Source organism: Boleophthalmus pectinirostris, unplaced genomic scaffold, assembly GCF_026225935.1.
Source record: "Boleophthalmus pectinirostris isolate CB_2022bp ecotype Guang Dong unplaced genomic scaffold, ASM2622593v1 HiC_scaffold_170, whole genome shotgun sequence".
NCBI classification, from domain to species: domain Eukaryota; kingdom Metazoa; phylum Chordata; class Actinopteri; order Gobiiformes; family Gobiidae; genus Boleophthalmus; species Boleophthalmus pectinirostris.
Window position 1 is genome coordinate 1 of NW_026571116.1, and position 25,000 is coordinate 25,000.

A 25,000-nucleotide genomic window follows, 5' to 3' on the forward strand; every position below is an offset into this window, starting at 1 on the left:
GGTGATATGACAATGTTTATAACAGTATAAGAGAAATTTGCACTAACAATATAATTGCTGATAACAGACTGCTTAAAGGTGGACTAAATAACTTTTTGATTGGGGTCTGTCATCTCCTTGTCTCTATGGATATGTCATAGCCCTGCCTCAAATGTTCCACAGTATGACATTTAACAGTTCTGCCCTACATTTATTACATTACTGGTGGTTTTATAGCTCAAAAACACTTAGAAAAACCTCTTGCCTCTCCACAGATCTAACCTGTAAGTTGGTCTGGTTTGGTCTACATGATGAGAGAAAGGTTTAATACCATACAGTGAAATATTCCAGACAAAGCAATAATATCTCTATGGAGAAAAGCATTTGACAGACTATCCACCAGAAAAGTTACACAATGTATGTTTAATGGCAGCTTTTATAATATTTCTACTTACTTGTTTTGGACTATTGAAGTTATAGCTATACATTCTTTATTATTAAGAATTTATACCTCCACAGAGCCTTCAGAGTGAGTGTGTAAGTTGTTCTAGGTTTTAGCAATAGCAATTAACCACAATGTCTATACCTGCACCCTTCACAACAGAGAAAAATCAGCTGCAGTAGACACACAATTAAATCATGATATTCCAAATTTCCTATCATCACCATATATATCACAGTATATCACCAGCAATATGATATGACCCAGCCCTATCATGATATTGCGCATTTTTACATAGACTAACAAATGTGTTTTTCTTCTTTTCTTACCTATTTTAGACCAACAAGGCATCGGCTCAGGGGGACTTCCAGGGGGGCCACTGCAGCTTCCCGTCAGGCCCTGTGGCTTTCGGTCTTGTCCATCGTGTTTGGAATCATCACGTACACTTGTGCCATCGCTGCCCTCATCTCCTACCTGTCTGGAAAACCACCTTAAAAATGTATCATGTGAACTTAAAAAGACACAACCCCAAGCCAATACAAAACTCTCATAAATCAACATTCATACAGGCTGTAGATGTAAGATAGTTCCTGTCTTTCCCTATACCATTGTGATTTCTCTATACAGTTGGAAATGCTAAAAATCATGTTGAGAGCAAATCTAAAAATGGAAGCACTGAGAACAATTGTGTCATCTATGTTTACATATTATGTTTTTTCATAGTACACACACATGCAATCTATCCAAAAGTAAAAGACACCGCCTCAGTGTTGTCAGAAAGATATAAAAAAGAAATAAATACAGCAATTTTATGAAAAAATGTTTTGTAAGAAAGAAAAAAGAGCCATACATGTGATGTTGCCTTTGCTTTTCTATTAATTTGAGCCTGATTATTTATAATGGTTCGACTGGCTCCAAGGATTACTCCAAAACTTCAAGGGGTTATCTTTTCATCTCCAACTCTTTATAATGACAGAAACTGCATTATTTTGATAAGTCTTCTGCTATTAAGCCAAAATCAGTTTTGATCTGTGGTGTATGGCACTCAGTAAGATGTGTCGAGACATATTATGCCAGTACATATGCATACACAACTATGGGGCATTTTCTGCTTTAAAAATAAACACATCCAGAAACATGTAAATAGAGATGTTTTGTAGGGAATACCTAGAAGTGAATAAACAGCAAAGTTAAGACTTCAAGTCCAAAAAAGATATGGAGGAAGCTGTCATGAGCTATTCTAATAATAGAAGGTACCATCTCTGCAACTTTTGTCCAAGACTAGCTACAGTACAGAGATGGCATTTTGTTGGAACCTGAAATATAATACTGTGAACTCAGAAATACAATGCTGAAAGAAAAGCAAGAGTTTACATGTAAGTGAAAATATCTATTTTGGTCAGAATGCAACTTGCATGGAGACTTTTGCCAATCGAGCCTATTTTAGGCTTGACATTTGTATCATGTTATGTGATGTTCAATAATGAAAAAATAAAAAACACGAAAAGAGAAAAAAAAAGAAAAACTCATCCATATTGGTTTGAGCAAAGTGTGCCATCAATGAAACTGTGAACAAATGAATCCCCAAGTATTTTAAAAGTGATTCAAAGGAAAAGGTAAATATTTTCTATTTATATATTGTATATAGTTTTTTTTAGGTCTGCTACAGAACTGAATTTCTGGATCAGAATTTGTTCATAATATCAAATTACAGTTGAGTACCACGGGTGAACATATGGTAACCTCTAAACAATATTACTATTACATTAACTAAGACAATCCTTCACGCTTCTTCAATGGGCTATTTGTTGCTTCTGTCACAATCTTAGCATCATAGTTTGATACAAAGGCAATTGATGTAAATTGTCTTTGCTTAGACAGTTGACATTGCTTGACAGCTCATGGTCAGACATGGTTTATTTTGTATAGTCACTTATTGGGTGCAGTGAATTTAACAGGTATACGTGCCAGTTGCTGCTAAAGGCTATGTATTACACATGCTATAAATTATATTATTTACCTTTAGAGTCCATACTTGTAAATTGATCTGTAAAATAAATAAATAAACCCCAAGAACTGTACTTACTGTGGTTAATATATTTAAGTATTATTCAATCTTCTCAGTCACAAAGGTTCACACCTTCCAATAACACAGAAACACATTGAAGGTAGGTAGAAAAGTGGTTATGAATATTTTATTACAACATGGGAAAAATGTGTAAAAAGGGCTTTTATCCACAAGGCTGATTCTTTTCATGGGGTTTTAGAGTATCTGCGTTGAACAGAGTCTCTGTAGAACTGAAAGATCTTCTCTGAAGCTTTCTGGCAGACTGCTATACACTGTTGTAGCTGCAGAAAAGAAAAACACACAATATTTTAAACACAAGGTAAGTTACCAGAACTATCTGTAATGAAGCTGACTCTAAGAAATATTAGAAACACTTTAAAATACAGGTAAAACAATAACAAAATACTAGTGAATTGTTACTGGCCAAATGTACTTACCTCATGGACTGAAAATGATCCTTGAGTTGAAGACATCAATACTTTATAGTCTGTGCTATCAATGGCGAAGGTTAGTATTGCTCTACATTCCTTTAAAAAATAACCCAAAGCATTTTTCATTAAGATTAGTTTTTGAACTTCGATCAAGAACATTAAAACGTCAGTCATAGCAGGCATGTGTAGGGAGACAACTCGCTTACCTTTTTTGACAGGAATGAGAAGATTTTTAAGTGTGATAAACATGCAAAACGCACCTTTTCTTGAGCTGCACTAGGATCTGTAATTATTTGACCATCTGAGTTTATGGCACAAGTCACTCCACAGAAGAGACAGCTCATAGGCAGACCTGCATCCATTAGAGCCATACAGGCAGCATTCAGCAAACAAGAAAGGAGCTACAAACAACTTAAGGAAGCATTTACAACAAAGTTCTTTTATCAGCACTGTTTCACATTACATTTTAATAAAATAATTAAAGGATACTGAACCATCATCATGTACCACTTGAAGAATAAGAGTCAGTGATGACCTAGGATGAAGGAAAGACAGTAAAGATGCCTCACATGTTTCTCGCACACACTGCTCTTGTGATCGCTCTCGCACACCTAGAAACACATAATGAATAGTAGTGACATAATAATACAAAGGGGCATCTTTTTTAAGTTTCTGTCTGATCCAAACCTACTTGGCAGGCCGACTTTGGGTTGAATGAGAACTTCCAGTGTTGCACGGTCATAGATTTCCTTGCTGACTTTGACCTCTGCTGGACCATACATTCCAGCAAGCACACTTGTGTCTCCTTTACAAAAAAGTTGGTTATAAATATATATTATATTTTTAAATAATTTTATTGCAACTTTATACTACTACTACAACTACAATATATAATACCGACCTCTGGTGGTCATATTGTATCTGAAGCAAATACATAATTTTTGATAATAAAACAAAAAAAATAAAGCATGAAAGTTTAGGCTTCATTGGATATATAGTACAGCATGAAAGCAAATTAAAATTTATCATCAAATTAATACTCTTTAAAGTCAAATTTGATAGAATCCTGACCACATTGACCTAACAAAATACTGTTTGGGTTAGTGACTGTCTTGACTATTTGGATGCCATTTACACCTCACAAACGACAGGTTTATAACGTACATACCTTGAATGAATGAAGCGGAGCCATCTGGCCTTGAGAGAAGGTTTTGTTCGCAGCCAAATTCTCTTAAAGAAATATCTGTTGATTTGCACACCTCCATCGGGATCGTGCGCCGGTGGTCTGTTTGTCGCAGGAATGTGACGTAACATATTTTGATTATGATTACAGCATTTCTTTTATGTTTAGGAGCCGTTTGAGAGTCCAGTACATGGGTATATTGGGTTTGGAATAATGTATTATGATCGGTATAGTGTATTATGAATCGGTATTTGTATTGTTTTACGTGACGTTACCTCTATGCATTATTCTGAAATGCGATCCCGACCGGATATCGTACCGTTTGGTCAGCCGCGCACAGCCCTGGATCATTTCAGTCGTGGTTGTTACTGGTTAGCATTGTAGATAACAGACAGCATTTCTTATTTAGACATCGTGTGCATTGAAAATTTAGCCATCTCGTGTGTGTTGTAACAGTGAATTGTGCGGTTCTTACCGGTGGCAAACATGAACAAGATGTATGGGCTGTGTATTCGCGCTGCTCGTCAAACTCCACGACCAAAATCATTCAGGCTGCTTCAACGTAGAGCCTTCAGGTTATCTGTAAGTAAAATGTGTTTCGGGTACTGCTGAATGTCTTGATTTATTACACCAAATCCTCCAAGAAGATCTTTGGTGCCATACCTTGACACCACTTGATGTTGGTTTTAAAAGTCTGACTGTAAAACAGACGTGGTCATACTGTGATAACAATAACATTTGGGCTGAATTTCATCAAATGTGCAACTTTTCAAATGGTGTTATGTTTGTTCAAGTGTGTCCTTGCTAACACTGTGCACAAATATCGCGAGGACTTAAACACCTGAAAAACGTTTTGAAGCGTCGCGATATTTTGATTTACACAGGGCAACAACCTTGCACAAAAAGGCCTACTTTAGTCAAGTTGATATTGTAACCGCTGTTGCGAGGAAATGTACTTTCAACTAGCTGTAGTCATTCAATTTTGAGATAATTTGTTATATTTATGTTTGCTGGATTGCTATTGGTTGATCAAAGGGGCGTGAACTACCTTAGCCGCCCATTTCCTTGTTGTTCTATTTCCTTCAATAGTTCGGGATCATAATGGGGAGTGAATTAGCCATTGGTTACAGATGAATTTATTTTAAACTAAAACAGAGCTTTACTGAGATATATAGCTTACAATTATTTCTTCTCTCTATAAAATTTTACAGCTGCGTGGATATCAACTGGGAACTTGTTAAAATAAAATTGAAAGTGTCCAGTGGACTGGGGAGCCAACGTTTTTTTCTAGTTTAATAGTGCACGTACATGACATTGTCATTATTAGTCAACCAATAAAAGACGTTGATCAATTTCAGTAAGCAACCAATCAACCAAAGGCCTATAGCCCTATGGGAAAAAATTTGTGTGGCTATTACACTTAGATTTGAGTAGCCCCCATTAAGCAATAATTTTTCTCTCTATCTGCTTAAACAAAAGTCTGCTGATTCAACACTGGAGAAACCACAGTTTCCTGGAGCCTCTGCTGAGTTTGTGGATCATCTTGAGTTCATCCAGCCCAATGTCATCTCTGGGATTCCCGTGTACAGAGTGATGGACCGCCAGGGCAACATTATCAACCCCTCCCAAGATCCTCAGGTACATTTATAGCTTGTTTTTTTTTTATGTTATGCTCAAATGAACCTCTTCCCTGGGATTTTGATTTTTACTTTTAGCTTTCAAAGGAGACAGTTTTAAATTTTTACCAGAAAATGACGATGCTGAACACAATGGATCGGATTCTTTATGAATCTCAGAGACAGGTAACTCTGTTTTTGTGTCTTTATAAAAAAAACAAAAAACGAAAATGTCTAAATATAACATCTGTTTAGGGTCGCATCTCTTTTTACATGACCAACTACGGTGAAGAGGGTACACACATCGGAAGTGCTGCTGCTCTTGATCCAAATGACATAGTGTTTGGCCAGTACCGTGAAGCAGGTAAGGCTGGCATTTGTAATGTTACTGATGTCTTTAGATAAACAATCATTGTATTTTACTAAAACATTAACACCACAGCTAACTAACATGTTTTGCTCGTACAGGAGTGCTGATGTACCGTGGTTTTCCTTTGGACCTCTTCATGGCTCAGTGTTATGCTAATGCGGATGACCTGGGTAAGGGCCGTCAGATGCCCGTTCACTATGGCTGCAAAGACCTAAACTTTGTTACCATATCTTCACCCCTGGCTACACAGATTCCTCAGGGTGAGTACTGGCCTCAAGTTGGTGCCGTCTCCATCTTAATTTTTCTAATAGTCTTTCCTCTTTATAGCGGCAGGAGCAGCTTATGCTGTTAAGAGAGAAAACATTAATCGTGCTGTGATCTGTTACTTTGGAGAGGGGGCAGCTAGTGAAGGAGATGCACACGCTGGTTTTAACTTCTCTGCCACTCTTGAATGCCCTTTGATATTCTTTTGCCGCAACAATGGCTATGCAATTTCCACCCCTACTAATGAGCAGTACAGGGGTGATGGCATTGGTAATATGTTTATTTAATTAATTGAAATATATTTGCCAATGTTTTTACTGATTATTCTTTATTTGTCATCAGCTGCTCGAGGACCTGGTTATGGCATGTTGTCAATTCGAGTGGATGGAAATGATGTCTTTGCTGTATACAACGCCACCAAGGAAGCACGCCGGAGGGCTGTAGCAGAAAACCAACCTTTTCTAATTGAGGCAATGACGTACAGGTTAGTTACGTTTCAGCATCTTTAAATTGTGCAAATATCATCAATAGAACTTAAAATAATTCTGTTGTATAATTTGAATAAAAAAGCACAACTCCCCTCTGTAATTACTTTAAAGTCACAAATTCAAACATTTTCTGAACATGATATGAAAGAACCGTTTGATTTTTACCTTTTAGAATCGGTCACCACAGTACAAGTGATGACAGCTCAGCATATCGTTCTGTGGATGAGGTGAACTATTGGGACAAGCAGGACCACCCCATCTCTCGCCTCAGACACTACATGACTGCTCGGGGGTGGTGGAGTGAAGATGATGAGAGGAGCTGGAGGAAGCAGTCCCGTAAGACTGTGATGGAGGCCTTTGAGAGGGCAGAGAAGCGTCTGAAGCCCAACCCTGAACTGCTTTTCACGGATGTGTACAACGAGATGACCCCACAGCTGGACAAGCAAAGGGAGTCCCTATGGAGGCATGTTCAGCAGTACAAGGAGCACTACCCTCTTGATCTGTATGAAAAATAACAGATCATTTTAAGTAACAGTGTAATATCCTTTAGTTGAATGACTGGGTGATGAATTGCACAAAATTGCTTAATACTGTAAACAGATTTGTAGTTTTGATAATGGATTTAATCTTCCTTTACGCACAACAAAGGCAACGTATTTTGGTGCCTTACTTTTAGTTACCGTAAATAGAAAAACGCAGACACATGACATAAATGTTGTTTGCCAAGTGCACAACACAAGTTTAAATATAGTATTTTTGATCATAAACTGGTCAGGTTGTCCAATTAACTGTTTTGTGCAGAAATTTTGTGGCTTCTTATGTTCTGTCCTTTAGTCCTTTTACACAGTATATGTTGTACCTGTTATATGGGAGTGTGTATACTGTTACAATATTGTACAAAGTTTTTGTTTCTGTTACATGTTTGATGTGTTTGTGGAAAAAAAAAATAAACATAACACGTTAATTGCCTGGTACTGTATTTTTGTGACTCAAGTCCTGTCTGAAGAGGAAAAGCAAAAAGCAGACTTAAAACATTTATGGAATTGACAAATTCACAAATCACTTTTGAAATAAGGTATTTAACATGTCAGAAGTGGGCTATGAATTCCTCTCCACAGTTTCTTCAGCTCCCTGGGGGAGCGCCGGTGTATCAGTATGAGACCTTTATGAACACACAAGTTCTGACGGTCCTGCTCACTTATATCAAATGTTTGAAAACCTGAATGTGACTCAGGAGAAATCCCCAAGCCTTTTAAACAAATCGCAATGTAAACATCATCAATTGGGAAGAATGGAATAACACGTGAAATTGAATAAAGTTGTTGCATTAATGATGCAGAGATCACAAAGCCACCACCCCCAATATAAGGAGGGTATGGGCCATCATAGAAACTCAGAGGAATATAATATTTGCTCTTAGGGTCCCTGAGTGGTCCAGCTGTGCTTATAACCTGACCAACATAGAGCTGAGCAGCCTTTGAAGGCTCTAGAGACTGCAGGTAACTTAGTAATGCTGGTGTGTTCACAAAAACATCATCATCTCCACTAAATACAAAGGAAACATGTGGACAATTTTTCAATGTCCAGTGGAGAAATGCGTCCATTTTGAGTGTGAGGTTCAGTAGAGACTCATTAAAGTCCCATTGAAGAATGTCCTTGAAGGTTTTAGATTCAAATGACAACAAAGCACCAAGATCAGGGTCATCAGACGATGGGCTACCCAGTAGGAACAGGGTGCGCACTCTCAAACCACTCTGAAAAACTTCCTCTCTTCCCCAGGTCTCACGCACTGCCTGCCTCTGTTCAAAGTTTCCAGGTCTTGATTTGATTGCAAAAAGAAGGAAGGTTTGCCCACCTCCTTCACTTCTCACACATTTGTATGGCTGGTTTACGAGGAGTGGAGGAGACTTACAGTTCATGGCCATTAAAAAGTCCTGAATCATAGAGGGGTATGACGTAAAGTCATGAATATTGGTTTTCAGGAGCTCCTGGTTGACTTCCCTACAGTGAGACCACAGACGATGATGCTCCAGCTCTTTTTTATCCAGCTGGCCGAGAGCAGAGTAAAGCAGTCGATTCCAGTAAGCTTTGTTTTGAGGGATGGCTTGTGTCAGACCACTTGACACAGACACACCGACCACATCAGGCTTTGGGGAGAGAAAACTCACTTGTTTGGTCAGTGGCGAAATAGTTGCATTAAATGTATGTTTTTCTGCTGCTTGAATAATACGAGGCTTCCTCAGATCTTTCTGTTCGAGTCTATGACTGTGAGTCTTCTCTAGATGTAAGGTGGTAAGGAAGATGAGGAACAATGTAGTCAGTAAAAACATAACAATTAAGCTTTGAAATGGCCTCATTGGTTCAGAAAAAAGTAATGTAATCCAGTACTTTTTGGCCTTTGTGCTAAGGGAAGTTCATATTCATGGAGACAGTCCTGAAAATCAGTTGCTGAGATGTTTGATTGCACGCAGTCCAATGCTGTAAAGTAAAGAAAACAAAACATAATCACCTAATCACACAATGACTCATTTGACCATATGTCAATCTGACAACCAGTCAGGTTAGTTCAAATCAAATAATAAATAAAATTAACTGTATATGTGAATAACAATGTGCTCCAACAATCACTATGTTATTAGCTATGTAAGACTGCTAAGGGACTGGGTATTTAAGGTGCGGTCTCCAGAGTATGATTAAAACTAACCCCGGGTTGGGTCGAAAAACAACGCAATCTCTCAGGACTCCTACTCAAGTAGACAGTTTAAAGTAAACAAAAAGTGCCAACAATTGATACCGAAATAGTTAAGGTTTTCCATCAAGAAGTGAGAATCAGATAAGTTTGAAAAAAATAATAAATAAACTGATGGATTCAACATTTATATTAATCTCACTGTGTGTGTAATGGTAATGTAATCTTCACTTTTGTTATTCAATCATATTGTAATCAATATATATCAATATGTGCACTTAAACGATTCTGTTTCTGAGTATTGCAGATTTCATGAGTTTGCAGAAGGTCACGAAGTCCTATCAAATGCAATAACAGGAAACATCTTGGGCGACCATTGCTTGAGGAGGATAAAACTAAGGAGGATGAAATGAGGAGGGCAGACTGACCTTAACTCTGGCCTGAATACTGTATTGAAGTGTTATTTTTGTTTTTCCTGTAAGCAAAAGAGGAACTACTCCTTTAATGTTTAATGTTTTGCATGTTCCCCCTCCCGTTCTGAGAGGAGTAGTTCCCATTGTAACTAGGGGTCCTAATTTTCAATAAAAGGCGTGGAGAAACGAGAGAAGGCTTTAGAGAGTATTGGGGTGAATAACAGCTAGTTTCATGTAACTAGAGTTCTTCTCTCGGTACTCCCTCCACGCGTGTAAAAGATATTAATCTCTTGTCTTCTCTCTTGTTGAATATTGAGTATAGGTAAAGGTGAACCTATCATAAACAATAATAAATAAATAAAACTTCCAAATCTTAAAATGCCTGATGCCTGCCATCATAGCAGCAGGTGTTCTTCATTAGTCACTGCAACTATAGATTAAAAATACATAAAAACGATATAAGCCCACTATTGTTGTAAATTTGTCATTTGTCATAATGTGTGACCGAATACTTACAAAACAGACAATGGGACCCCGGGTAAAAGAAAAAACAAATTCCTTGTCTCCTAACAGCACTCGTACAGTCCAAGGCACACAGCAGCTCTGAGCGCGCACCGTGCACTCACGTGAGGGAATGAGGGGCAGGTGAATACAAGCTACGCCCACGATAATCACATGTCAAAGTTATTTTTATTCAAAATATCATATCACTGAAACACAAATTTAAGAAGGCTTCAACCAGACGAAAACCCTCGATTTGGACAAAATTACAGGATAAAATTTGCACAGTGTTCAGAGGCGGGTATTCAATTTCATTTGCATCTTGCACAAGCTTTAAAAATCTAGCCTGCTTTAAAACTAAATAACCAGCAACAATTAGACAATAAAACATGTAACCTGTACAAGAGGTTTTCCAATCATTCCAAATCTTGCACAAACCATTCCGAGGATTAAAGTGCTCTACATAAAGCTGTGCACCTTTCCATCAAATCTGTGCAGATCCTGAGAATCAGGCAAAATAAGGCAGAGTACTCGGGGAAATCAAAGTATGTCTTTTGCAGATGATACTGTTGAATTATAATATAAATCATGCGTATCATTGAACAGGTGCTACACCTATGTGACCCCAGGGGGCGGCACTGTACAATTGTTCATGATTTGAAAATGTATATTATAAATATTTCCTATATGGGAATACAAAATATAACCAGACAAAAACTTTCATCTTCAACCTATTACATTTGACCTAGCCTACAATCAGGGGTGTTATCTGGTTAGTTTGCTGGATTTTATCTTGTCTAGGTCCCTGGGGGTCCCAGGGCCATGTGTGCTCCCCAACATTGATAATTACTTGAAGACTACAATTTATAATGCTATACAATCCCAAATGTACAGTGTTGTTGATGGAGTACACACTTAAAATGAGGACTATGACAGATTATCTGTCAGGAGTTTAAACCATGTATATAACCAAATTTAAACAAATTTTATTGGTTTGATAGGGGGTGCTTGGGATATTTTATTATCAATAAGGGGCCTGTGGCCTCAAAAAGTTTGAGAACCCCTGGTTTAGGCAACTATATTTCTTACTCACATTACCAATGTATTAATTTGGATGCATTTATTTATAAGTGTTGTGACTCCCTTACAATTACAGGATTAATAAAATAGTTAATTTTCTCTATGCTGGCATGATCACTTGCATTTCAAATTTCTTAAATTAGAGCCTTAACATTCTTAATATAAAGAATCAAAGGAAATAGTGTTTATACCAAAAGAGCAAACTAAGAGAAAACAAATTTTTACATGCTTAAAGGCAAAATGTTTAAGAGAAAAGTAATAGTAAAACAAAGTTATATATTTGACATCAGAATTATCTGCAAAAAACATAGGCCAAAGGTTAAAGTCAAACAGATGTTAAAGGAGGACAGGGTTCAACACAGGTCACTCTCATCATCTTGTATGGTCTTTTTGATCCGCAGAAGCATTGTAGTGAGCCACTGGTCCAACCGTGAAATGGTGTCAAACTCCTTTACCTGAAACAAAATACATATGATAATATTTCAAGTACAGCTGTAACATAAATGTACAACAGAAAAACAATCTTCTTGCAACATGACCTGAATTTCGGGGTGAGAAAAGTTTATAGCAAGTGTGCATTATCTCTAGGGTGTTTTTACACATTACTGAGCCCTGGAGTAGCCACTGTGAACTCTAGATTTAGTTTCATTTACTTCACTGTTGCTTTGGACCACTCATCACTCACCTCAACAATCGGCTACATTAGAAGTAATCTACAAAATTATTTCCATAACACAAATAATAACACCATAATTTATATCTAAAAAAGGGATATTAGGCTCTTCGGGACTATCCTGGTTGCATAAAGCTCAATAAATAAATTGTTTTAAATGACAGAAGGCAGCTCACAGTGCATAAGCAGGAAGAGATCAGTCAGTCAGAGGTAAAGGTGATTTAATCAAACACACCAAATTTAAAGTGCCAAATTACTATTACTGATCTAATTTGTGAATGGTGTGATGAAATGGGCATTCCCGAGGTTGGTCATTAGAGTGCAGCTGCTAGATTCACACTGGCTCCAAGCATACATACACATATATTAATTGCTCAGCTGGGTGAGACTAACCAGAAAGGACCAGTGTGATAATGAACCAAGTTTAATCAAGTTTAACATATTTACCGAATCAGTGTAGGCATCCACGTTCTGCTCTTCATATGCATCTAAGAGTTTCTGGATCAATTGGAAAAGACAGAGGTTACCATTTTAATTTGACCAAACACTCAAAATAAGTATCTACAATAAAATACCTTCAACAGTTTGCATTCCCGAGAGTCCGAAAAGGCTGGAAACATTTCCTCATACTTCTGCACAGCAAGCTTTGTGAAATAACAGAAATAACAAACTTTTTGCAGTATTCTGTCCCCATGTCTGAACAGTACGGGTCCAACCTACCTTTGCATTTAGCATGTCAACACAGAAGTGACAAAGTGCTGCCTTAAAGAAGTGATCCTTGGCACTGTATTTCAGGAGCGTGCTGTCCATTGCGTATGTTCCAATCTTCAAGTAGAAGAAAATGCTTTGAGATGAGTACAATATAATCTGGAGGCATACATTAAACAAGAACTCACCTGTTCATATATCTCAATAGCTTTTGGATACTGTTCCAACTGGGCTGCATAGGTTGCAACTTTCAGAAGGCACTTGTTGGCTGAACTAAAAAGAAAAATAAACCGAAACTGTATCAAATGTGTAAATAAAATATTGAAGTAGTGGATGAATATGCTATACAAAATATATAATCACCTTGTGGATTCTTCACCTTTGTAATAATCTGCTGCTTGTTCATAATGTGCAACTGCCTAGAATGTAAAACCAACATTTCAGACCACAGCCAGAGGTCTACCAGATAAAACACAATGTATATTGTTGATGCCATGATATAACCTTATCAATGTCGACCAACTCTGTCTCATATATTTCAGCAATTGTGATGTGATGTTTTGCAGCAATTGTAAAACGTCCCTGTACATGAAAACACATATTTAGTTGATGAACCACATTAAAATGATAAGAGATGCAGAAACTCACCATATCTGTATAGATTTCTATTGCTCTATTTAAACAGTTTATTGCCTCTGTGGACACAAATGATAATTAACAAATAAATAACCACAGAAAAAAAAAAAAAAATATCCAGTCAGTGATACTAAGGTGTAAACAGGAGCAGAAAATGCACCTTGTGGATCTGCTTTTTTGAATGCATTTCCAGCATCAATGTAATTTGTAGCAGCATCATGTTTGCTTTGCATCTGCAGGTGGAGGCGAGCAGCTTGAGAGAAAGCATTTCCTGCAGCTGGAAAGACGATAAACAAGAGATCTTAAATTTGTCTCAAACAATCCTTTATGACATTAAGCTTAAGATTTGCAAAACATCTTACCACACCAGTTTTTTGCCATTTTATACATGTTTGCAGCCCTCACATAAATGTCACATGCCTCTTCCAACTTGGAGGAGCCCCTGTGTAAAAGAAAATACAAGACCACGTTAAACCTCTCAGAAATAATACATTGCAACCACATTACTACATTATAAACTACGACTGTCTATAATGGTACAACATATGTACAACACAACAATTAGTACAGAACAGCACACTAAATCACACAATAACCTTGATAAAGTAAGGATAATTTACTCATTATCATCAGGATAATTAACACGTTGTACTGAAATGACCAATATAATTTCGCTATGACGGGATGTCACGACCAGAAAAGAACATTTTGTACGGATTCATTTGATCCAAATTATGGAGAGGATCCCACCTACAATGTCCGAGTCACTAATGGATCAGAACTACTGTCTACAGTGCAGCTCAGAAGGGTTCTTTTTATCAACAGCGAAAAGAACACATTGTTCAAACATTGTGTCCACTTAAAAGCTAAAACCAGCCTATTTGATATTTAAGTTGGTTAATGTGTGCACTACTTACGATTGAACCGAGTAACCTAGTTGGCCTTTAGCTTTACAGAAGCTACCAAGAAGCTGCTACATTTTACAAAGCTATCGTAAACACTTACCCAAACAGGGATCCAAAAAACGATTGTGAAGACTTCACTTTCTTTTCCGCCTCGGTCATTAAAGCCATTGCCTCTTTTTCTTTGCCACTGTTGTCCATTTTACGATCACTTCTCAAAACTTAAAGGAAAAGATTAGAATCATTAGACAACAAACCTCCACGATAAAAGCTAGCAATAGCCTCCGCTCTGCTGCCTTGTCACATCAGCAGCCGCAGCATAGACCGTCCCAGTCATGTGACACAGGACCCCGCACCGCCCAACAGGTAAAATGAAACTAGAGTGCTTGGATTCTTTTGCTGTGGCAATTGGGACTGCCATCTTGTGATTGTAAGAGCAATCAAATTCTAATTAAAATAATAATAATTATTATTATTATTCCGTGTACATTTCGTTTGCACTAATAGGCCTAGCGAATGTGAGTGAATTTATTGAAGTACAATAATATTCAAGCTTTTGAGAGTTTAAATTGACTCCTCGTTTATTTAAAATAACTATAGTATTTCTGTGTTATTTTTGTTGCAACTCAGTTGTTTATTTTTTGTGTTATAAGTGGCATAAAGTAGTAATAACTAAATAATATGTTCAGCTCCATATCTTCATGACTTCTTGAATACACTAGCTCAGTTGATTGACTTCTGATCCAAAGCTTGGTGGTTCAAAACTCACTCTGACATAAACGTAATAGTAAACCAGTCAGAGGCACTGACTCACTGACCTACAGGTTTGCAGCGTTATTCCTGCTCTCACAGAAGAACACTTTGTTGTGTCCTTGGACATAACACATTGAGTAGAATTTTACAGTCCCAGCATGGCTACTAGAACTGGACGTTGGAATGGTTACTATGGGTTCCTATGGGTAACTATGGCCAAGTTCCTCTACTTTTTATTATACCTTCCCTCATACGACACTCTAAACTTCATGTAAAAGATGTTAAAGATGTTAATCCTTAACTTGATACTTAATAATCTATTGAAATCTAAAAATAAAGTCTAAGAGAGAGAATTATTCCCTACTTCAACCAGTGTTAAATAAATTTGGATTATAAATGCAGCTTCTTTTCCGTCAACACAACAGAGTGGCTGTCTCTGAAATGACGACGTGTTTTACAGTTCTCCTTAAATTATTATCATTCTGAGGTTTGTGTGTTTCGTTAGTAATTTGTTCACAACTCCTTCGAGACATATTCGTCGCCGTAGATCCATGAGTGTACCTGACAGTGTGGAACCTTAACAGTGCGGCCAGAGCAGATCCAGATTGAGGATGATGGTCGCATTGAGTCTGGCAAAGCGCAGGACGCCTGTTTCCTGCTGTAATTGGGTCCTGAACTGCAGCCCGTGCGAGGCTGTCCTGGAGACCCCGCGCTGCCTGCACCTCTATCGTCTCGGGTGAGTTTGTTATAATGTACCTATTTCTCAATTAATCTGAAAAACACCTTCTAAGCTGCAGTATGTAAAAGGTGCGGAAAAGAGGCAAATTGCACAGCTACTATTATCCAAAGTTACGGTGCTGCACGGCTCTCTAACCCGGTCATTTTACACCGAATTCCCAAGCATACCCCCCTCATCCAAGAGTATTCCAACATTAACTAATATTTTGCTTGCAAGGGGAGCCATTGCTCGCTGCGTAATTATGTTTGTATGTATATGCAAACGCTATTAGCGTGTGTTTGTAAAGTGGGACAGTCGATTTAGACCTTAAGGATCAAAATCTCATCAATCGGTGGTTTGTTTTGAATGTCAAAGGCTGTGGCTAGCTGGACCTCTCAATATTGTTGATTGCTGCTTTGCTAAGAAGGCTAGTTAGCCTGGCTAGCGAGAGATTGTCAGTTTTTTATTACTTTAAAATATAGACGACTGCCCAAATTGAGAGTAAAAATACGTTTTAGATCTGTATTCACAAAGGTATATTGTGCTGCCACAAAGGCCAAGACTGACAAACATTCAAACTCTGCATGCAAATCATTGTTGAAAAGGGGAAAAAAAACACGGACTAGCATGTAGCCGCTCTCCATTCATATCCTGCGCACCTACTGTGCTCTTACCGAGTAATGGCTACGATCCATTGCCTTTTTGAGGTTCAAGAGAGGTATGCAAGTCGTAAAACATAGATTAAAGTTAGGCTTTGTATAATGTGCCGCGTTGCAAACGTGATGTTTACACTGTTGCAAAAACTAAACCCCTATACCGATTCTTACCTGGTAAAACCCGCGCGTTTTCCGTTTGTTGTTTGCCATCAATCGCTGCACCGTATTTGTTTTAAATAACTATATTTAAAAGACAGACTTTCGTAGGTTATTCAACTGCGACATTTACGTACCATAGCCTATGTTTCTGATAAACCCTATTTTACAGTCTCTTTGCTGTTGTGGCAACAACTTCGACAAATAAATTGTATTGCTACCTGCCTCTGTAATTTTAATTTTAATACATTTCGCACATGATGCACGATTAGACTTTAACTACAATATATTTTAATCCCTATTGGTACTGAACATGTTTTTTTATTTATTTGCAGGCATTAGATCATTAGATACCTATATTACACAATAAAATGTAGACTAAATCTTTTTTTTTTTAAGTTTTTTTTTTTTTTTTTTTTTTTTTTACAGTTGTCATGGATGATGAAGACGGCAGGTGCCTTCTCGATGTAATTTGGTAAGTTGGCCAATATTACAAATTTAGTTTGTATTATTTTAATAGCCTGTAATGGCATTGATTACGTTACTGATATTTATTCCTTTCTGTTATAATATAGTGACCCAGAAGCTCTAAATGACTTTCTTCATGGCTCTGAAACCCATGTGAGTATTTGAAGTGGTCTCAGTTGTTACTCTTTCTTCAGTCACAGTTCACTTTGGGCTTGTTTACTTCAGTGTTTAGGCCTAGTCATAGATGCTTTGTGCTGCTTCCCAACACTCTTGCAATCCCTGCTATTCAATTTCTTCATATCACTATTATCTTCTTTGAAATACAATTTATAGTCCTCAGAATAAAAAAAAAACAAAAAACTGCAAAATACCCTTATTAAATCCACTTATTTAAAACCTAATTATACATTTTCCTCTGTATTCCCTTTCATTTGTTGGTTCTAACATGGTTCAGTGTACTTGCCCTTCTTCTGATTATTCATCTTTCTGTCCTGCTGGCTTTTGTCTGCTGCTTTGGGTGCCTTGGGTTTTCTGTCTATCTTGCTCTTGGTGGGTCTCTGTAGTTGGACACTGACGACCTTTTGGATGGTTCGAGTGATCCCTCCAGCTCGTTCTTCTCTGCTGCAGGGGTGAGTAAAATCCCCCGTCTCCTCCTTCACCTCAACTGTTTTCATCCAGCATGCTCCTCCTGATGAGCTTTCTTTTCACTAACACTACAAGCAGTGCCACTCTGTAAAATTGTGTTAGATGGAGTTTTTATATGTTTGGTGTTGCTGATTGTTTTTGATTTTTTTTTTTAGGGCCATGTATCGGAAGTTCAGCCCACAGTGCAGCTCTCGGCAAATGAGCCGCCCGGCCTACCCAGAGTCAGCGTTGACTTGGACTTCTTGGAGGATGATGACATTCTGGGAGGATCTCCAGGCGGTGAAAGTGGAAGCAATGGTATTGGGACAAATCATGAACCCTGTGACATCCTCCAGCAGAGCTTGGCTGAAGCAAATATCACAGAGCAAAGCCTACAAGAGGCAGAGGCAGAGCTGGACCTGGGGTCCTTTGGTATACCAGGACTCACGCAAGTGGTTCAGACACTGCCTGATGCCAGCCTCACTGGTGCAGGGGGCACTGTTGGTGTAGGCATTGGCGTTGGAGGGGCAGGAACTATTTTCACTGGAGGTCCAAGTTCTACTGCAACTCCCCCCAATGCAGCAGCTGATATGCTGGGCTCAGTGCTTGCCCAACAGGGCCTTCAGCTTCAGTCCCAGGTCATGAACAAGGCCATAAGTGTTCAGCCTTTCATGCAGCCTGTAGGCCTTGGAAATGTGACCCTTCAGCCCATTTCGAGTCTCCATACACTTCCCAATGGCAGTCAGTCTGGACTAGGAATAGGACAAATTCAAGTTGTAGGTCAACCCACGGTTATGACTATCAATCAGTCTGGACAGCCAATTCTAGCAAAAGCCATGGGTGGTTATCAGCTTCACCAGTCTGGACCTGAAATTTCAGGAGCTGGCTCTCAAGCTGGCCTTGGAAGCTCAGGAAGTGGACTTCTGATCCAAGGTAACAAAGCCACTTTAGGAACCCCAGCTTTAAATGGACCTACAGTTTGTGTCAGCAGCACCAACAGTAGCAGCAGCGGCAGTACAGTAACTGCCCCTGCTGGGATTGTTGGCTTTGGAAACTCCCCTCTAGCTTCAGGAATTACACCCCAGCCACAAACTCAAGGTCAAATCATGCAGAACGTTATCATCCAACGTACACCAACACCCATTCAGCCTAAACCACCTCAGGGTGGTGCCATCCAACCAAAACTTTACAAACAGCAACAGCCACAGGCCACGCCTCAGCCCCATCAAAATGATGCTCACAAGGGTCTAGGGCTACAACAGATTCCAGTCTCTGCAGCTCAAAATGTAGCTTTCCTGGCGGGAAAGCCTGGCTCTAATGTGGTCTTGAGCACGCAAGCCACATCTCAAGCCTCACAATTTTCACAAACATTATTCAAGCAACAAGCAGCACAAGCATCTGGCAAACCTCTAAGTGTACATTTATTAAACCAATCTGGAAGCATTGTAATTCCCTCACAAACAGTTCTCCAAGGTCAGAATCCTCAGTTTGTCCAACTGCAGGCTGGAGGACAAATCCTCACGCAGCATCCAGGTGGCCACATCATAACCAGCCAGGGTCCAGGTGGACAGCTAATTGCAAATCAGATTTTAACAACAAATCAGAACATCAACCTTGGGCAAGTCTTGACCTCCCAGGGACCTCCTGGAGCAGCACACATCCTTTCTGGTCCCATCCAACTCCAACCTGGTCAGATGGGCACACCCACCCTCTTTCAGATGCCTGTCTCTTTGGCTCAAACTCATAATCAGGCTCAGACACACACAGTCACAGGCCACGCACAGACAGTTATACAAGGCATGCCCATCCAAAACCCCCTGATGTTGGGTCAGGTGGAGGGGCTTAGCCCGGCAGTTAGCCTTCAGACAAACGTACAGCCACAAACGGGTGGAGTCCCAAGCAGTGGCAACAGTGGTAGTATTGCTGCAGGGACAACTGCCCAGGGGCAGCCAGAATGTGTCACGGTTTTAGGAAGCTCCACAGAGCAGACCTCTCATCCCACACAGATCCATGTACCCCAGCCTTCCGTTGTAGCCATGCAGCCGACTCCCAGCGCCTCTTCAGCTACTCCCATACCTTCATCGTCTCCATCCATCTCAGTCTCCACCTCTTCCACCATGACAACGATGGGGCTGGTACCCCCTCAAACTCAGCAAAATCCAGGAAGGCTTGTGTTTACCAACCAGGGATCCAGCATGATATTAAGCCAGGAGTCTCTACAAATGTTCCTTCAACAGGTATGTTTCTCATCTTCTTAAAGTTTATATGCATTTCCTTGTTTAAAAATTAACATTAACCTTGCTTGGAGTGATATTGGACCAGATCTTTTTGGTGATTATTTTATTCCACAATGCCTCAATCCCGCCTCCTTTTTGACACCCCTGAATGGTAAATGTACTCCTATCAGGAGCTGCAGCATCAAAAAGAGAAAGAGTCTACCCCCTCTGTGGGAGTGCCAGCATCTGTAATCGTCAGCAGCAACCACATCACTGCTCCAGCCCTTACTGTCCATGACAGCCAGTTAACAGAGTCTTGGGTCACTCAGAGCCCCTCCCACTTGACAACAGTGGTAAAGCAGGTAGAAAAGCCCTTTATACTAAGCCCCACCCACCTGTCGCTGCTGCTGTTAGGGTGTCTTACCCTTTCCCCCCCATCACCGCTTTGTATTTCTCTTTTCCAACCCTCCTTTTATGCTTCTCTTAATCATGCACTGCTTTGATAATTTTTTAAAGAGTATGCTGACAATATACATTTATTATGTAGCTGCCTAGCTGAATCTATATTGGTTTTTGAAATCATGTGCTATTTGTCCTAAGACAATACAGTTTTACTGCACATCACTTAATTTGAAAGCCATTTTAAAACAATGAAGTAAATCTATCAACAGTTGGTGTAAGGTGATTAATTGCAATTAACAAGTAACATTCTTTGCCTGATCTGTCACTTTGTAAATCAGCTCATATCCCCCTTAACTGTTGTCCATGTGTTCTTTTTCCTTAAAATGAATGAAGAAAAACAAATATTTCTTTGATTGCCTTCTCCTCAAATATACAACCCTTTTTTCTCATCCCAGAATTTAAAATCTCAAAGCCTGCCAAGCCAGCCACTCTTACTTTCTTTTCTAAAGCATGAACATCTGGAACCCTCCTTACAGCACAGCATTTTTGTCAAACTTTTGCAGCAGACCAGTGACATTCATGTATTTGTAGCTCAAATGTGGAAGACCTTTTCCATCTGTCATTCACCATGTGTCATTCACTCCTGCTCACCTGGCAGAAGAGTGATTTTATTTTTACTAAAATGTTTTGAAACAACCTTGTTTCTTTAATTTGTAAATCTCTTGTCAATTTTTTTTTTTCAGTTGTTGGATAAATAATATGGACTTTTATGCACCAAGTTTTTCTCTCAAGTCCGAGAAATGGGAATTATGGAAACAGAGCCAACTGTAACGTCAGGGATGTTTGATTAGTGAAAATCAAAAATCTAATTTTATGTTTATATATTTTAGATTAAGATTAATCTTACAGGAATTATTGTTAGCAATTTCTCCATCCACAGAGAAATTTCCAAAACTAACAGACATGCACTTGCACATCATTAGATAAGGTTCCAGACTATAACCTTAATAAAGAATAATGAAAGACTGTAGTGTTGGCTGGCCAGGCAACACATCTCTAGCAATAGTTTCTTTCTAGGAAAAATGTCAGTTGGGAAATCAACTTGCACTGTGACATCAAAATTGATTTAGTTTTTGCTGTATTGTTTTTTGTTTTTCCCAATTTGTAAAATTTGTACAATAATTTTAGTTTTACATCAGCATTACGGTTGAACAGTTAATTTAAAATGAATAGCTGTTACAGTTACAATTGGCGATTTGCAAATGCTGCAGTAATATAGAATTTACTAAATATCTCGTCTTTGTTTTATGTACAAAACACAAAGATCTGTACAAGCTCTACAAAACATCCTAAAATGTCTAATTCTTGTTTTGAAATGTTCTTCCAACTATTTATTTTTCTGAATGTTTCAAACTGTAGAAATGAATATTGATTCTCTTTTAAGCACGTGAAATTAAAATATTTGACTGGAATTAGTTTTCTCAAAATTGTTCAGCCCTAATTAGCATTATTGTTCTTCTCTTACTTTCTCGTGTAAAATCAGAATCGCTGTGGGCTTGCTCAGTTGTTTTTTTGTGCAAATTTGTACGCTTTCACTTTTTCTCAATGACATTGATGTATGCTCATTGAAACTGACTTTTATTGACTATATTTCTTATGGTTATATTTCCATAGGTTCCTTCCTCTGGACATCAGCAGCCCCTGAAGATCCAGAACATGTCACCGGCCTTGCCCACTCATCCCACAGCACAGCGTGTTTCTGAGAGCCCCCAGCCCTCTCAGTCTCCACTCACTTTAAGTCAACACATACAGTCCCCACACCAACAACAATCCAGACCGCCTTCACAACCTCAGCCCCAGAATCAGACTCCCTCTCGCTCCTGCACGCCCTCTCACCCTCCACTATTTATAATTCACAACCAAAGTGCAGAGTCTCCTCAGCCAACATCACAGCCACAGACTGCAATTCAAGTTCAACTTCAATCCACCGCTCTCTCTGGCCCCCATCAACAAGAAATGCCTTTGTCACAGTCCCCAAAACCTCCGTCCGCACAGCATCAGTTCAGCGCATCCCCCATAAACACAGCGGCTAGTGCAGTAGTGAAAGCCCAGGTCCCTGTTTTGGGCCTTTCCACAGAACAGCAGCACCACCTGCAATTAGTAACAGCGCAGATCCAGACACTGTCAGCTATTGCCCAGCCTTCATCTCAGCAAAAACAACTACTGGAAAAGCTACACCAGGTATTCAATTACCAATCTTAACTTCAAAATCCTGAACATCAAAGTGCCTATTGTTAATAACAAACCTGCTTTTGTTCTGTAGGTTCATCATAACATTGTGTTACAGTCAAAGCAGTCCTCTCTGCCTCAAATTCAGCCTCAAGCCACGACTCATTTTGGCTCCCAACAAGACGTGCCTCTAGACAAAGTGATATCATCATCGAATGCTGGTCTGCCCGGTCAGATACCCTCAGTGCTGCAGCCAACATCAGTAGTTGTGAAAACACCTGCAACTGGTTAGGAGCCTGTCATTAAATATGTTAAGACACACTCCCATGTTTCATTACTGTGTTAATTATTTATTTGTTTTAGGAGCAAGTGACTTACAGGTATTCTCAGGAGCCCAAGGACCAGCTGCAGCAATTATGAATCAAACTCCTACTTGCCTTAACCAGCCTGCACAGGTAGGCATTTGGTTTCTCCTGCACCAGTAAATTAATTCTGTAAAAGCTACTGAAGTAAATGTTGTTGTCCACAGGTTCAGCCAAAGCCAGGGGTGATTAGCTCGGTGGGAGGACTGACCCTGGGTAAAGGAGGGGTACAAATACAAGTTTTAGGAACTAGTCTCACTCAAATGCCTGCTCCACAACCCCCTGCTGCTGTACAAACCCATGTAAGAAAACATACCATGCCTCTTAATACAATTGTCATTATGAACCTGTCACTCAATTCACTATTTACAAAATATTTGCAGACAACAATGAAGATGCCTTTTACTGCAGAGCCTAGCAAGGAAGCAAGGTAAGTGTCATGATCATTTACTGTAACAGCATATTTATATTTCTTGTATAACTGAATTAATTTATTTTACTATAGGTTGCTAGAACAACTAAGAAAACAACAGGGTTCAGTGCTTCACCCAAACTACAGTGCTCCTTTTAACACATTTGAGGACACACTGCATAGACTACTGCCTTATCATCTCTACCAAGGAAATGTACACTCCTCTGAGGATTATGAAAAAGGTTGCATCTTGTTGTTTAGTCAAATTCAAACTTTATACTGTATTTATAACTTAAATGTGTAGCATATATTGAATGATTAATTTCATTTTCTGTGGGTTCAGTGGATGAAGAATTTGAAAGGGTATCGTCCATGCTTCAGAAGCGGACACAGGCTATGGTGGATAAATACAGGCATTTGCTTTTCTCAGAATCCAAGGTACCTTCCCAAGCTTACTTTTTTATGCTTGAGGAGATTTTGAATTGTATTTCTTTTTGTATTCAAGCAAAGACTGGGCCCCTCTGCTGAGATGGTGATGATTGACCGCATGTTCATACAAGAGGAGAAGGTTGCAATAAGTCAAGATAGAATTTTGGCAAAAGAGAGACCAGGTATTTTCAAAATGACATGCTTGTTAGTGCTATATCAAAGTTTCTGAAAGATTTTATACAATATTTGTTAATTTGTTTTCTTGCAGAGGAGTTCTTGGCCAATGTGCGCAAATGGGAGAGTGCAGCTATTTCCTCAAAGAAGTCTTCTCCTTCCTCTGAAGCCACGTCAGGAAGTCAAGAGGCTGCTGCTTCTCTTGCTTCAGTTCCTGCCTCTGCTCCTTCACCAAATGTGACCCCAACACCTCCTACTCCCTCGGCTTCTGCCCCTCTGCCTGTCCCTCCCCCTGTTCCTCCTCCTGCTGTTTCGGCACCACCCCCTATCCCTCCTATTTCAGTACCAGCCCCAGCTCCTATCCCCACTACTCGTGCTGCAGCGCCCCCTCCTGTTTCTGTGCCCTCTGCCTCTCCTTTTCCTCCAACCAAACTGGTCATAAAACAGGGAGGAGGTGGAGCCTCAGTGTCCTGGTCCAGTAGTTGCCCCACACCTCCCATTGACTCTACAAAATCCACGTCAGAGCCCATGGTGACTCCAAGCTCTTCCCTTAGTCGTGCCTCTGCTGCTTCATCCTCACATTTTTCTTCTCCTTCTCCATTCAACTCTAAAGCATCTGATGACGATGACACTTTACTGCAGCGGACTAGCAAACCACCCATAAAGACCTACGAGGCTCGCAGGAGGATCGGCTTGAAGCTCAAAATCAAGCAGGATCAGGCAGGCTTCAGTAAGGTGGTCCACAACACTGCCCTAGATCCTGTGCATACACCTCAACCTCAGCACAGTAGTCAGTCCACACAGCCATCCTCAAATAAGCCAAACTCTTCTGTACCAGACCCAAAAGGCCCTCCCTCCACCTCTGTGACCACTGTCATTCGGACTCAGACTCCTGTTTGCACTAGTAGTTCCTCCACATATGTCCCTTCAGTAAGCACAGCTCAGTCTAACCCAGAGC

At 39.5% G+C, this 25,000-nt stretch overlaps 5 protein-coding genes across 6 annotated transcripts; 2 read left to right on the forward strand and 3 right to left on the reverse strand.

Annotated features, from left to right (window-relative positions):
• Nucleotides 1-2,589: 2,589 nt before the first annotated feature.
• exosc5 (exosome component 5) lies at nt 2,590-4,241 on the reverse strand. The gene is made up of 6 exons (XM_020928603.2): nt 4,089-4,241; nt 3,612-3,725; nt 3,410-3,531; nt 3,181-3,321; nt 2,927-3,016; nt 2,590-2,770 (listed from the first exon to the last, which is right to left on the reverse strand). Exons 1-6 carry the CDS (start codon nt 4,183-4,185, stop codon nt 2,675-2,677), a joined length of 660 nt encoding a protein of 219 aa, XP_020784262.1. The 5' UTR covers nt 4,186-4,241; the 3' UTR covers nt 2,590-2,674.
• A 303-nt stretch (nt 4,242-4,544) lies between these two features.
• Nucleotides 4,545-7,805, forward strand: bckdha (branched chain keto acid dehydrogenase E1 subunit alpha). Of its 2 annotated transcripts, none has more exons than XM_020928600.2 (8): nt 4,545-4,685; nt 5,583-5,741; nt 5,819-5,905; nt 5,975-6,083; nt 6,188-6,349; nt 6,417-6,623; nt 6,696-6,837; nt 7,014-7,805. In XM_020928600.2, the coding sequence occupies exons 1-8, from the start codon at nt 4,590-4,592 to the stop codon at nt 7,354-7,356; spliced, it is 1,305 nt and encodes a 434-aa protein (XP_020784259.1). In that variant the 5' UTR covers nt 4,545-4,589; the 3' UTR covers nt 7,357-7,805. The 2 variants fall into 2 exon arrangements, with proteins under 2 accessions (XP_020784259.1, XP_055009127.1); XM_055153152.1 differs by lacking the exon at nt 4,545-4,685 and adding an exon at nt 5,073-5,460.
• b3gnt2l (UDP-GlcNAc:betaGal beta-1,3-N-acetylglucosaminyltransferase 2, like) lies at nt 7,802-10,616 on the reverse strand. Its single transcript, XM_020928602.2, has 2 exons — nt 10,460-10,616; nt 7,802-9,319 (listed from the first exon to the last, which is right to left on the reverse strand). The coding sequence occupies exon 2, from the start codon at nt 9,196-9,198 to the stop codon at nt 7,921-7,923; it is 1,278 nt and encodes a 425-aa protein (XP_020784261.1). The 5' UTR covers nt 9,199-9,319; nt 10,460-10,616; the 3' UTR covers nt 7,802-7,920.
• napab (N-ethylmaleimide-sensitive factor attachment protein, alpha b) lies at nt 10,615-14,781 on the reverse strand. Its single transcript, XM_020928551.2, has 11 exons — nt 14,547-14,781; nt 13,904-13,983; nt 13,702-13,818; nt 13,554-13,600; nt 13,410-13,487; nt 13,269-13,324; nt 13,094-13,178; nt 12,918-13,022; nt 12,773-12,841; nt 12,645-12,695; nt 10,615-11,979 (listed from the first exon to the last, which is right to left on the reverse strand). The coding sequence occupies exons 1-11, from the start codon at nt 14,642-14,644 to the stop codon at nt 11,878-11,880; spliced, it is 888 nt and encodes a 295-aa protein (XP_020784210.1). The 5' UTR covers nt 14,645-14,781; the 3' UTR covers nt 10,615-11,877.
• Nucleotides 14,782-15,471: 690 nt separating this feature from the next.
• bicra (BRD4 interacting chromatin remodeling complex associated protein) lies at nt 15,472-24,996 on the forward strand (the record flags this gene model as incomplete). Its single annotated transcript, XM_020928543.2, has 14 exons — nt 15,472-15,932; nt 17,156-17,201; nt 17,302-17,347; nt 17,995-20,055; nt 20,226-20,396; nt 22,111-22,677; nt 22,760-22,952; nt 23,029-23,120; nt 23,195-23,329; nt 23,411-23,457; nt 23,533-23,681; nt 23,783-23,877; nt 23,945-24,050; nt 24,137-24,996. Coding segments are annotated over exons 2-14 (4,563 nt in total), but the record flags the coding sequence as incomplete, so codon positions are not given.
• Nucleotides 24,997-25,000: the final 4 nt, after the last annotated feature.